Here is a 14,887-nt window from a genome sequence, read left to right on the forward strand (position 1 = left end):
ACCATGCCACCCAAGGCTTTGTCCAACCTGGCCTTGAGCACTGCCAGGGATGGAGAGATGGAGAGATTTTAAAGATAAAAGAATATAAAACAAGAGGAAAGGGGATTATATGGAACAAACTCATTCACTTACTTCCTCTCAACTGCTAAGAAAAGCCCTTTCCTGACAAATATTTGTCAAACTTGGAGCTACTTGCCAGAAGCACACAGTCAAACTTCCTCTTTACAATGCCACACTAGCCTCCATTAAATGCTAAATTCTGAAGTCCAGAAAAGTGGCAAATATTATTAATAATCTTGATATTGAGAAACAGAAAACCATGGTTTAAGTATCCTATTTTTTGGTTGTAGCTTTAAAGATAGGCCTTTACAGCCCATTTCACTGTACATACCATGTGGGAGACATTCCTTTGTGAAGAGAGAGCCAGAAATCCAGCTCACTCCCAACTCACCTATGTAATACCTGCCTAGTGAAAACCTTTAAGATTCACTAAATACTTTTGTCAGTGTGAAAAGAAATATTGATTCCTCTAGATCACATAACCATAAGCTACATCTAGCTAAAAGAAAAGAAGGAGACAGATGACAGATTAGATGAGATAATGATAGAAGTATCTCAGTTGCAACCCCAAAACAGGACATTCTCTCCATTTTAAAAACTCAGTATTGCATCAGTAGTACTGCAGGACAATGAACGAACAAGTCAGAATTCTAAAAGTGTTTAATGCAGATTTGTTCCAAATTGTATGCTCCTGTACTTGATGTTTAGCTATTTCTTACATCCTCTGAAATTCTACACATCAATATACCTACAGTTAAGAAGTATCACGGATACTTCTATGTAAGACAAGTATCAGCACTTAAGTGTACGGTATGCCTGCAAACAGCAGCTGTACTTCAAAACCTCTCTGAAATACGGCTGACATGTTGAGGTCACCACCTATGAATAGGTTACCTTGTTCAATGGAAAAGCAAAATAGAAACTAGCAAGCATTTAAAAAGCTGTGGGCTGCAGAACATACTGGTCAATATACCTGAAGCAGCACAAGAGCAACTTTGTACTGGTTTAGCGTCCATTATCTATTAAGCCAGCAACATGCATTCACAACTCCTCTTATGTCAGCAGGAACTACCACTTCCACTGCCATTTATTCCAGGCAGCTCTTTACATCACATACAGTTAAGTCCTGTTCCATCCTCAAGCCTTCCTTCTCCCACAGTATTTTATAATCGTACCTGGCCAATTATTCTAAGGCTGAGTACGAGGGTGCCATCTGGGATAGAAAGTTTTAAAAGCCAAGGTAGCTATCACTAGGCTAGTAAATGTATGTTCAGAAACATTCTCCTGACGCTTCGGAGCAAACTTGCCCCAGCTTCTGCATAGCTGTTTCTTTCAACCAGATGTAGGATAGCAGAACTTGACAGCTTTTCAAACACACAAAACTTCAAGTGTATTAACTGCTTGATTCCTATGAAGAGGCACACAACACAATTTGTTCTTGCAAATATCTAAATACACAAAGTAACACATATTAATAGCTAGCCTTCTGATTTCAATTAACACATATTTCTACATTTTTGGTTGTTACAGCTCGATGTTTGAACTAACTAAGCTCCAAAGTACTAGAACTTCCATGCTTAAAACAAGGTATTGATGGCACATTGGCAAAAAGGAGAAAAATCCATACGCTCCATTTGTACTGGAGGCTGTAGTCGTGTCATTCCTTAACTGACACTGCATTTGGTAAAAGTACCTTTCTGGACAAAACGGGAAGTCTAAACAATCTTTTTCCAAGTATCGTATTTTAAAAAATGCAACAAGTTAAAGCAGACATTTAAGATCACCACTGTGATCAGCGTTTTCTAACATGAGCTTTGTGAACCACAATCTGGAAAGTCCGGTGTTTCTACTGTTAAAGAGAAAGACTTTGCTATGTAAATCCTTAGCATGTTCAACCTGATTAACCCAACAATGCCTACATTTCAACATCCTAACAGTGCAAAGTATCTGCACTCTTACACTCTTGCATTTTTTTGTGGCACAACATGGGTTATAGCAGTTACTTGACTACAGTTTGCTCCTCTGTAATACTACTACTACTAATAATAATATCACATATATTCTATAAATCCACATATCATAAAAGCAAAACATCAAAGACAATATTTAGGATCCAGGAGAATGCTAAACGTACAAGTCTCCAGACCAAGAAGCTGAGATACTAAACTGTTACATTCTCATCAAGTTTAACACTTCAGCAGTACACGTGAACCTTACTGGCTTTATGTTTGCTGTTCAGCCACACTGGACACCTGCACTGATTAAAATATCACGGATGATTTCCAGCCAGCTAGATGCAAAGCACAGTAAGGAAGCAGCAATAGCTTCCTGAAATGTGAGATTTCACAATACATAGGTTATTTCATAGAATTATAGAATAGTTAGGGTTGGAAAGGACCTTAAGATCATGGTTGGAACCAACCCCCCTGCCATGGGCAGGCACACCTCACACTAAACCATGCCACCCAAGGCCCTGTCCAACCTGGACTTGAACACCGGAAATACATCTCTGCCACAGACACAGAACAAAGCCTTATGTATTCCACAGCCTCCTTGACTCCCTGCAGTCCCTTCTCTTGCACAGGAGTACTGGTATCTAATCATCTGAGAAGGGTGTTCTTGCTTAACCCGACTACCCTATTGCAAGAGAGTATTTGGCTCAAGTCTTCAAGAAACAAGTGACATCTCCACCTGCACGGATTAAGGGCATTAAATGACTATACACAGTCAGTATGTATGTGTGAGTATATATATACACACACATATATGTAAACTGTATATATACTTTTTAAACTCCAAACTAAGAACAAGAGGTTCATACAAATCTTAAACTTGTTTGGACACAGAAATACACTATCCACCTACCAGGCAAAACTACAGCACCAATGGAAACTCACAGAAAGCTTGGATGCATGCTGCATTTGCATTCTCAACTTGACAACAAGTAATATATTTCATGAATTTGTCATTTAACTCAGGACTAGATGACGAACAAGTTGTAATTATTACTTCAAACAATGTAATTCATTAAATATAAATAAATCTTTACCTGCTAATTGTGGCATTCTGTTTGGAGATTGCCAAGATGATTGATTTTTCACGAATAGTCAAAACCACACCAAATGACAACGCACATACATCAGTACTGAGCTGCCCTTCAATCATTTTGAAGAAGTCAACAAATTAACCATAACTGAATGATCTGGAAAGCCATGTCCAGTATGATGGTTATACACAACCAATGCTCAACCATTGCAAGCATTTTTAAAAAGGCAGTCCTGTTTCTTGTTGGCTGCTGAACATTAGCAGTGCTGTATCTATCACACAATATTGTTATCATCCCATGCTGCTGGGCACTTCAGTGGAAGAGCAACATCAAAATATCAGTGAAAGCATATTATTAGTTACTGGCACAGAGACAGAGGAGTATTTTGAGCCTTCAGATACTGGCATGTCTTGCTTTAAGAAACAAACTGAAAAAAATATCCCATTATTCCTAAAAAAAACCCACATTTTTTTTCTTAATTGCTGCAAGGATTTTCTCATCTACATAACAGTAACTAATAGCAAAGCCAAGTTGAAAATTTCATCTTTTTTTATTATTCTGTAACAGCCTTATACTGTTGTGCAGCTGTAACATACACTTAAATTCTTCTGCTAAGACATTCTGCAGTCAGAAAGCTTTAAAAAAACATGATTGGGACATTTGGGTGTCCCAACTGCATGACAGCCTGCTGTTGCCTAGTCTTCCATTTACAAATATAAGATATCATTCTGTAAGATCTAAAATGTTAGTATTTCTATGGGGTTTAATTATGCTTTTAAAAGTAAGGCCAAACAAGGCATGTTCTAAGCCTGTTCTCAATATATCCCTTTCCGTCACAAAGGACATAGTTAAACCTCATATAACGCAAGATTTGAAATTATCAAAAAACATTTATACGTGTAGTTAACAGCAACAGTACCAGATTCGTAGCATTTGAATAGCTATAAGCTCTCGACTGAAAACATCCTTCTCTCATCCTACTCACCTTTACAACATAAGTGACTACGATGACATTTACCGTTAGCAATAGCTTGCCTGACACTAAAAGTATCTCTGAACTGTTATTCCATGACTACAGAGTTCAGACAATTTCCCTTGCATCACTCATCAGCAAATCACTTCAGCATACAGAGCTTAAACATACAAGTCGCCAGTAGGACTGCTCATATGTTTTCCCTACTTAGGTCTTAAGTAAAGCCAATATTTGGCTAAGGAGTTACAGGCCTACATACTGACTTAGAGGAGTATCTTCAGTGAACATTTATTATGAAACTTGCATAGTCTTCTAGAGTGACACATTCACAGGTTCCAACTCAGAAGCCAAGCCTAAAAGCCTTAGCCTTATGTAAGTAAGTCTGCTGCAGGCAAAAACACTGTTCCACCACTACCCAGCTCCTTAACGCAGCTGCGCTGACTCCAAAAGCTCCAGCAGCCAAATATTAATGCAATTTCAAAGAGTTACCACCTGCACTCCTCGGTCAGAAACTGTGTGAAATCTGATACATTGAGTTTTACATTGAGGGTGGAGAGGCGAGGTGGGAAAGTCGCGGCGAACGACTGTTGAACTTGGGTCTTTAATTTTAGGTACTTCTATAGCAACTGAAGGACTGATCAAAATAACTACGTGATGAAGGTTACTCGTTCACAATACCACCCCATCTTAACAGTAAGACTTTTAGGAAGCAAAATTAGTCATAATAATTCCACTCACTAAACGTTACGTCAAGGGTTTGTCATTCTTCAGTTATCACTGATAACCTGGCACCATCGCAGTTCCAAACAGACTGTTAAGAGCCTGGCCTGTCATTACTACCCTGCATCTCGTTATCGAGGATTCATTTCAGACCAGGTTCCAGTCACGGCACGCTACAGCGATGCTTTCGTGTTCAGACGCGGCTGCCGGGGTCCCACGACATCCGTCCCCACCACTACACGGGCGGGACCCGCCGCGGAAGCGCTACCTTTGACAGCGGCACCGTCGCAGACCGGCACGGCCGCCCGAGCCCCCGGCTGTGCCCCGGCTCTCGCCCCGCGTTCCCCTCCGGCAGGCACCCGGCCCGGCGCACGGCTCCCCGCGGCTCTCGCCCGGGCCGGAGCGTGCGGCCACTCGGCACCTATCCGCCACAAACGAGGTGACCCCGCGCGGGCTGCCCGCTGGGCTGAGGCGACGGGAGGGCACCGGCCCAGCAACCCCGCCTCGGCCGGGGGGCGCGGAGCCGCAGAACCAAGGCGCGGCGAGGGCGCGCTACTCCGCACCCCCGTTAAGCGGGTGGAGAAGCGACGAAAGAGCCGAGCTCCAGCGGAGTATAGAGTCGGGCGCCCCCACCCCGCGAGCGCGTCAGCGCCCACCGCGCCCCTTCCCCTGGGGCACCGGGCTGTGCTGCGGGCGCCGCGTCGGGGCTCAGCTTTACCTGACGGTGGGCATGGCTCCCCGCCCCGCCAGCCGCCCGCCCGCGGCGGAGCCCCACAGGTCAGCGGCGTCGCCCCTCCGCCCGGCACCTCACCGGCCGTTAACCGCCTGCCGCCCCACGCGCCGCCCGCCTTGGCCGCGACTGAGCCGCCGGCCACGGCTCGGCCGACCCACCCGCGCGCCACCGCCCCGCCCCGCCCCGCCCGCGCGCCGCGCCATTGGCTGGGCGGCCCGGCGGGGGTGGGGCCGCAAGCGCCCCCCGCAGCGGCTGGGGAGCGAGGAGCCCTCTGAGGCGGCAGCGGCGGCCCCGGGTCAATGGGCGACCTGCCCCAGGCTCCGGCCCCCCAGCACACGGTACCGAGTGGCACCGCCCGCCTGGCGGCCAGGGCTCACTGGCCGCCATCTTTGGTGCGGGCAGAGAGCACGCGCCTCCCACACACCTCCTCCTGCTGTCACCTCCCTTCCCCCCAGACCGAAATGGCAGCTGTGGGAGCCAGCGCTAATTAAACAAAATGTTTAATGGAGCTAGAGAAGAGGTGCGGGGCTGTGGCCGTGCTGCCCGCGTCAAAGATGGCCAGCGGAGCCCCTGGCAGCGCTGTCCCACAGCTGTTACGGGGCCGCTCCCGGCGCGTCTGCCCGCAGCCCCGCCGGGGCCGCTGGGCCTCTCCCGACACGCGAGTTCCGCACACGGGACAAGAACGCCTCTCCGCGCTCTGGATCCGTGTGCTGGGTCACATCTTAACGGCGCCGGAGGTGACCTTCTGCGCAACCGGGCACCGGCACCCGCGAACAGCGAAGACCGCGCGTTCCTGCGTAATCGTAACCGGTGCTGGAGCGCAGGGCTGGCGGGCACGGCGAGCTCTCGCTTTTAGCTCCAGGAGGGACATCTATTTTATTCCCCGGTTGCTGGAACGCCTGGCAGCCACCTGTGGTACACAGCGACCGGATATTACTCTGTCTTTCCAACCTCACAGATGAGACGTGGGCCTGTTTGCCACCATCTGCGGGGAAAAAAGGGCAACCCTTCACTGCCCAAACTGCTTCTTGTCCGCATTCAAGCAGAACTGCCTTACCAGAAAGGAAAAGCGTTGCTAAAGCCAGGTTCCTGTTGTCACTCTTCCTACCTACTTGCTCTTCGTTTGGCTGTCAAAGTTACTGCTACCCCTTGCAGATTTGGCACACTTTGATAACTTACCAGCATCAGAAACACTGATTCATGAAACTGATGTCAGAAGAGGTTGTTTTTGCCAAAAGTGAATCCCATGTTGTTCTGGTAAGTACTGCTGTGTCACCTCTAATTGAATATTTAAACTTTACAGCTTCCTAATCATGTGGTTCTTAGTTTCCCTTCCTTTCCATCTACAAAACGGGAATATTGTAGTCAGAAAAATTAAAGCCAAACTTTTTAAATATTTATGATTTTTTTAGTGTCTTGGAAGAGATGATGCCAAAATTTGAGATGGTCATGATACTCAAGGACCTATAATGTCACATGAAGATAACAGGAGTATTTATGTTCAATACCTGATGTAGGACAAATATCTCTAAACTGGACACTCAAAAATTACTAACCACTTACAAAATTCTCATTATTAATGTGTGTCGGGGTCTTAATAAGTCAAACTAGTTGGATGGACCACATCTGGAATATTGTGTCCAGTTCTGGGCCCCTCAGTTCAAGAAGGACAGGGACCTGCTGGAGAGAGTCCAGCGCAGGGCAACTAAGATGATTAAGGGAGTGGAGCATCTCCCTTATGAGGAAAGGCTGAGGGAGCTGGGTCTCTATAGTTTGGAGAAGAGGAGACTGCGGGGGGACCTTATTAGTGTATATAAATATATAAAGGGGGAGTGTCACGAGGATGGAGCCAGGCTTTTCTCAGTGACAACCAATGGTAGGACAAGGGGTAATGGGTATAAACTGGAACACAAGAGGTTCCACTTAAACTTGAGAAGAAACTTCTTCTCAGTGAGGGTGACGGAACACTGGAACAGGCTGCCCAGGGAGGCTGAGGAGTCTCCTTCTCTGGAGACATTCAAAACCTGCCTGGACGCCTTCCTGTGTAACCTCATCTAGGTGTTCCTGCTCCGGCAGGGGGATTGGACTAGATGATCTTTTGAGGTCCCTTCCAATTCCTAAGATTCTGTGATTCTGTGAGTTGGAAATGCATCCATGCCCCTACTGTTGCAATGCGCAGTACAAGAGGTCCCCAAATCCTGACAGAGGATTTTGAACTCTTAATAAAACGTAAATACTATATTCAGATATATAATGTCTGTATCCTCTGGCCCATGATGCATAACAGATTATTCCCAGTTTAACAGTTTCAGTACCTAACAGACAAGCCTCTAGTTTGTAACTGAAAATGGAAGGGGAGGGGGGAATGTGATCACAGGCAAATATAATGGCAGAAGTAACATTGCTTCATCTTGTTGGTCCCATCACTGTGTTTTAAAGAATGAACCCATTTTTTAAAAAATCAAGCTATAGATTCCCTCATAAATAATTCCTGAGCTTTAACAAGCATATACGAATATGTAAAGAACAGATTAAATATAGGTCATGTTAATATATTATTAGCAATTTATAAGATACAAATGCATATTATGAATATTAAGCTGCAGAGGCCAAATGAGGTACCATCAAATGTTTATAACTTTCTACCAGTGCAGAATAGGTCCAGAAGTGTGTTTTTATAAAAAGCAAAATTAACAGCCCTTCACAAAATAGCATGATGATACCTCAACAGCACTTGTCGATAGCACTTTATAAACTTCGAACTATTCCCAACTGCCTAATCATCTTGCTTGTACTATCATATATTCTACTGTTACTGATGTCTTCAAGACATCACCAACTACTATGGGTTTTTGGTCATTTGCCGGGGAACTTCTAGACATTCTGATACATAAGTGGAGCAACAGGAACCAGGGTATCCCTGGAAAAACGGTCATTTATGGCCTATGGTCATTCATAGATTAACTTTATGATGCTTGTGCCACAAGTTTAACTTGCAGTCACATCACGTATGTGCTAGGCAGCCAGCCTGAGTTTGCTCAGCCTCCCTGACACCTTCTAAACTCACTCTGCTTGCGTGAGGCAACTGACTTGTGCCTGCACATGTGTTTTGGCTTCAGAAATCCCTGAGAGAAATATGGAATTCACGGCTTTTTGCACCCCAAAAAAATATATAATACCTGACAGGGTCTAGCCACGATTTCTCTTGACTGCTTCTGTTACTGTACAGTAAGGAAGAGATCTTCATACGATGAACAATTATTTTTCAGATGATTTCACTAAAACACTTCCTTTCAAGCACAGTGGTGTGAATTAAAAATTAATGCACCCCCGCCTGATACAACAAAATGTAAGCATGTGAAAACTTTTAAAATCGCACTGTATTGAAGTAACACGCAAAACTATACATTTTATACATTTGTAACTTTTGTATCCAAGATACAGGCAATCTAGGCCTTCGCCTTGGATTAATATGCTATGTTTTACACCACAAATATTTGATATAATTCACCCTGTTTACGATACAGAAAATTCTCTATTAACCCTTGTATTTTTCTCAATTTCTTCAAAGTACAAACCTAAGGTTAATCTTAGATAAGCTGCCCACTCTTCTTTTGAAAGACAGAAGGATGAGCTTTTACATAATAGCCTCAACAGACATTATAAAATGAGCCTAGCCAGCAGGAAGTCCCCAAATTCTCTTTCAATAACAGCATTCTCCAGAGCCTGCATGTATTTCTTGCTAGAACAGTGATTGTTTTGAAGACTCTTCTACAGAGAGAATTTTGTATTTTGCAACATAAAATAAGATGTATTTTTATCTGTGCGGATCTATTATCAAAGTATTAACAATAATTTTAATTATTAATTTAAAATCCCATAGCATAATCCCATTTCTTTTAATGCAGCTTCACAGACCATAACGCCTGTACGAGGAAAGTCTATGAGTCTTCATCATATTGGAGACAACTATACTTCTTTTCTGTCTTACTCTAGTCAAATAGCCTAGCCCTTGAGACACTTACAACTGCTTTGTACCACTGACTGTACAAGGGGAGAAAAAAACCCCACAAAAATCTTTCACTGTAAGTGAAATCCCAAGGTAGCATAAAGCCAGCAAGTAGCTTTATGTTACTGTATCCTTCAAGCACAGAACAGCTTTAACTGTGGTCAAACAATCATTATAGAAATTATTACAGTTCAAAATGGAAAAAATGCCCTACCCTTCATTGAATTCTGAGTAATATCCAAAGGTTTCTCTCCTTCACACAAAATGCTTTGATATTTATCACATTAATAACATTAGCATGTAAATTGAAATTATTTAAGAAGCAATTCATGTAAATAAAAAATTAACAGCCTTGAGAAAACATAGTGTTCACATCGTATCTGCAAGTTCAATTTATATTTTTCAAGATAAGGTTTTCCAATACATTGCCAGCAAATACTAATTAATGACCTTTAGATAGCAACCCATTCCCTGCTGCTGAAACTGGTTTGTGAAATATTTGTGTACCATGCCTGTGTAAGTAACTAATCAAATTCAGTATCACAACCTCGAATCACAAGCCAGAGTTTTCCTTCAAACATTTCCACATGAAATATACCTCAGCAACCACAGAGTAAGCCAAGGTCTTGTTCTGCAGAAAGTACATTTCACACTGTTGCACTGCCACTGTATCCAACTACTACTATATTCACTCAAGACTCCTTTCTGGGCATCTTCCTTGTCTGCTTATAATATTAGGAGAACCAATTAGATGAGTAATTCTACACAAGCTGTTTCATTAGCTGAAAAAGAAGGAACTTCAAGATTCATAATGAAATAGGCAGATTTGCACTGGTTCCCCTCCCACAGGTAATCAAGCATGCAAGCAGCTCTAGGGACAAGACTAGTCCTGTTGACTTCAGGGAGGCAACACACCAAATTGGAGGCGCATGTTCCTGCAGGGTATCAGCAAAGACTACTATGTCTAAACTATCTGTTTGTCAGTATGACTCTCCTGCCCAGGTGGGCTGCAGGTAACAACACTAAGGAAAGAGACACCAGCCATGCTTGTGGTCCCAAGCAGAAGGAGCCTTCCCATTACCTCCTCTTTCCTCAGGTTACATACCCCTTCCCATAAAGCAGGGATTTACCTTAATTAAAGGGATGAAAACACCATAACAAGCCTCTCCAATGCAAGAACACAAAACTACGGAAATATGGCACACGCTGTGAGAAATCCCACAGGATTACATCAAAGGCCAGGTGAAGACACATGTCAGTATGAAGAGCAATTTGAGAGTTACATAGAACAATGGAAATGAGGGCCTGAGCTGCAAGATTGAGGTATTTTCCATGCTGCAAGTCATTCCGGTTTTGGACATATTTTCGTCAACCCAACTTTTAAGGGAAGCTTGCTGCTGTCATATCCTAAATAAAGCAAAATTAGTAAAGTCTGTTGCTAGTGTCTTCAAAAGTATTTGTTTCTCTGCTTTCTGTAGGAGTCTAAACACCCATCTAAAGAAAACATCTATTGCGCTTACTCTCCTGGGAGCAAACACAGCAAGGTGCTTGAGTTTCAGATCTTTCTTTGTAGTAAGAGACCATTTAGAGTACTGACATGGAAACCATTACTCATATTTCCAGATATGAGGAATCGTAAAGTAAGAGAAGTATAAGCCATGAAGACAGAAACTGAAATGAATACAAATGGGGAGAGAGATCAAATTATTAAAAAAAAATATATATATATATATATCTGAAAGCTTCATCACAGCTAATTTAAAATATTCAGTCTTCTTTCATTTGTAGAAGGCTTATGAAGGAATAAGCTGAATTAAAAGCCATCTTATTAAGAAAAGTAAAAACACATTAAATTTGCAATATTTTTTAGTCTCCAGTAGCAAGCTGTCTAAAATCTAGTGGAACAGTAATGATAAAGGACTGCTTTTGATAAAAATTATCCACAGAGTGTTTGATAATTTATTCTGAAACGGAAGAGATGTCAAACAGTAACAGAAAAAAAGGAATACTTTATACTTTTAGAATATTGTATTTGTCAAATTCAATGCTTACATTGTCTTCATGTACATAAACTGATTTGTCCAAACAGCCAGCCACATCATGGGTATTCAATCAATATAGCAGCTGCAGAATGGCCAAAAGGCCATAATGCAGCACAGGGGACTTCACAGCAGAGAATTTCACAAGTGTGCTTGGTTTTTTCTGCTGCGCACATGTATATTTCTGTACAGACATGCACATATAAACTCAAACATTTTTACAGGGAATGTCCAAATTCTTTTGTAACCGTATCAGTCTGTTAACAGAAGCCTGGCTGTGGTTTTCATAGACTTCCAAGAGAAAACCAAATCAAATATAGGACACAAATCCTTAGTAGTTTTCCTCTAAAGCACTGCCTCATGATGTTTCTAGTAAGTTGATGCTACTGCTCAGCAACAAGCCGTTTGCAGCTTTGCAAGCCTATTTTCTGTTCAAACAGCACAGTTTACACACACAATGATATTTTATTTCACACAGCAGAGACGTAGTCAGAAGCCTGAAACAACGCAGCACGCATTAATGGCCTTGCCTAAAGCCCGTTGGTTTTAGTGGGGATTTGCACCCGTCAATAAAGACAAAGCAAAACCTGCTGCCCAGCAGATTAATGTCAGCACAACGCATTGCTGAGCTGGGAACGCAAGTTTGGGTCTCAGGCTTTGTGTTCTGCTCACTGAGTGGCAAAGCTGGCCATCCTACATTGCTTTCAAGCAACTTTAGCTGAACCCAGTCAGCTCTGCTGCCTCATGAGGGAGCAATATTTGCTTTCCTTTCCCTGAAAGGATTAAAAGGGACTGAAAAAAGAAAAATATGAATCCATGAAACCTCTCTGATGCCACTCTGGGGAAATGATAGAAAAAAAAACTATATTTAGGGGTAGAAAACGTTTGCTATTGTCAACAAGATATGGCCTATATTACAGGGTGGAATTTATTTTTTATGTAATTTTGTATATTAAAATAGTTTTTGTGGTAACCACAGAAGAGATTCAAATTTTTATCATATGGGAGAATAAGTAAGGTACAAACCCATCCTTGTCAAGTCCATTAGACATGGTCTTCTGAACAGGCTGGAGAGTCTCAGATCTAGATGTCAAGAACAAAGAATTCACCCCTAATTCTTGGTATAACAAATATGAAGTTGTTATCTCCCAAAATGTTCAAGCAATCTTCTTTTCTAATCTGTAGCCTGTTTCCAATACTCTCAAGTATGTCTAGCAGTGCTTTGCATTAACAACCAAACCTCATTACAAAGTCAACGAATCTCAACCATTCTGGTATCTTCTGTATTGGCTTTTAACACAGGATAAAGTCCCACAGCAGCACTCGGCCAAACACATTCTTGCCTCTATGTTCAAATGAGTGCAGAGCTCTGCCAAATCCAGTCCAATCACCTCACCTGTCCCATGAGTCCAACCCACGGCGCAGAGCAAACATTACGTTTATTTGATTACCAGTTAATTACGGCATTTCTCCTCTTATGAAACAGAGCTGGGGTCTGGTTCACACCTCACATTGAAACAACTTGAAACAGAATTTGAGTAGACAAGTTCTAACAATGTTTCTCATATTTTATCTATCATGCCTTGCAAAGTATTATTTTCAATTTAACCAGCTGTTATGGCAGCATGTCACCATGGCATTTCATTTCATTGGAAGCATTCCTTACATTTTTAACTCAGTACTCCAATAATGTTCTCAAATTTGTCAGGGTTTTTTTATGTTTAGGCCTGAAGCAGGTAAAATGCAGCTACCTGTAATAAGCTTTACAGACAGAAACACTGAATAGGCTGTTTCTTGCCCCACTTGCTTTAAAGGTCCATGGAAATAACTGTCACTTTTTAATTCCAACCTCACACTGCTGCCTGCCATTTATTTGCTTTCAGAGCTCAGTTACATTTTTCCTCTTCCACTGTCTGCAACTGAGCTTGTCAACTATTATTAAACTTGAAAAGTCACCCAGCTGCCAAAGGAACAAGTGCCCTGACTTTGACAAATTTAATAGGATTAGTTCTTTCAGTAAGGACATCAGTACTGAAAGGGACTGTTCTCATCTCAGTACTAAAGTAGATCTCTCTTGTGCTATATTTGAACAAGTTATTAGTAATTGCCAACATAATTTTGGACCTTTCAAGCCTTATGTCGTTAATCCTTCTCACATACTGAACATTTGGAAGGAGATCGGCTATCTTACAATTATATTCATGTCTGAATAAGCCCGAGAAAACAAACCAGATACTGCACCAACAAAAGCTCCGCAATAGCTCTCTCAGTACTCATTCTGACCGTGCTTCCTGCATTGTGAAACCTTATATATTTCTGCTATGACATTTAAATGACTTGTTTCTGAGCAGGCCATCAACCAGATAAGATTCAGTCAGTGTCAGTATATAGCGATCACGCAAATAAGGAAGTATCGCAGATGTCACAGATTATTTCAACAAGAAAACATTTTTAAATATTCCACGTGCCTTGAAGAAAACATCTCTGTTAACGAGGATTTTTAGCTAACTAAATTCCCGTCTAACGGGGACACAGACCCCCCTCGCGGATGCTAATCGTGTCTGTCGGGGGTAGTTTCAGAGACGAAGCACTTGGAGTGACAATCCAAGTGCCGGTGGTGTTCCATTTCACCGCACGACCCCGTCCTAGTGCTCAGCAGCTCACTCTCACTAACCGATCCCGAGGCAAAACCAGGGTCCCGCACACCGGGCGGCGCGGCATCGGAGGCTCCCGCCCGCCGCTGCTCCGGCTGCGGAGCGTCCAGCTCAGCGCCGTCCCCGAGCAGACCCCGGGGCCCGGCACCGGTACCTGTCGGACGGCCACCAGCACGACCGTGGGGAGCGCGGTCCCACGGCTGGGCCGCCCGCACAGCCCCGAGCCCAGTCCAGCGGGACCCTCGCGGTGCGACTGACCGCGCACCGCGGCAACATGTGTCTCGTCCTCCACCGGGGCAGCCCTGGAAGCACCCGGGAACCCTTCGGTATCCGCAAGGGCTCCTTCGCAAAGAAGAGCTCCCCCGCTCCCCGCCGCCCGTTACCTCAGTTGCTTTTGCTCCAGCTTGAGCTTCTTGGCTTGCGGCTCCCCCGCTGCCATCTTCGCGCTGGGCGGCGTGCAGCACGCTGCACTCAGCTCGGCTCGGCCCGCCCCGCGACCACGCCGGCGCCGGCACCGCCACCGGGGGGCGGGGGCGACGGGGCCCACGGCCGCCTGACGGCGAGGGGAGGCCGCGCCGGCCTCCGCTCCTGCTCAGCGGTGGGCTTTCGCGCCGCCCGCCCGGGTGGTTCTAGTGTCTGGAGGCAGCCCCTGT

General features: G+C 43.9%; 1 protein-coding gene across 3 annotated transcripts in view; it reads right to left on the bottom strand.

Moving 5' to 3' along the window:
- Nucleotides 1–14,812, bottom strand: part of ADK (adenosine kinase) — a 307,364-nt gene extending 292,552 nt beyond the window's left edge. For 2 of the 3 annotated variants that reach the window (XM_080620985.1, XM_080620983.1), the window contains exon 1: nt 14,618–14,812. In XM_080620985.1, coding sequence (XP_080477111.1) covers nt 14,618–14,673 — 56 coding nt within the window. In that variant the 5' untranslated portion in view covers nt 14,674–14,812. Of the gene's footprint in view, nt 1–5,517; nt 5,649–14,617 lie in introns of those variants that run through there. The other variant, XM_080620984.1, reaches the window with a different exon arrangement.
- Nucleotides 14,813–14,887: the final 75 nt, after the last annotated feature.

Source organism: Psittacula echo (genome assembly GCF_963264785.1).
Source record: "Psittacula echo genome assembly, chromosome: 6".
Lineage (NCBI taxonomy): Eukaryota > Metazoa > Chordata > Aves > Psittaciformes > Psittacidae > Psittacula > Psittacula echo.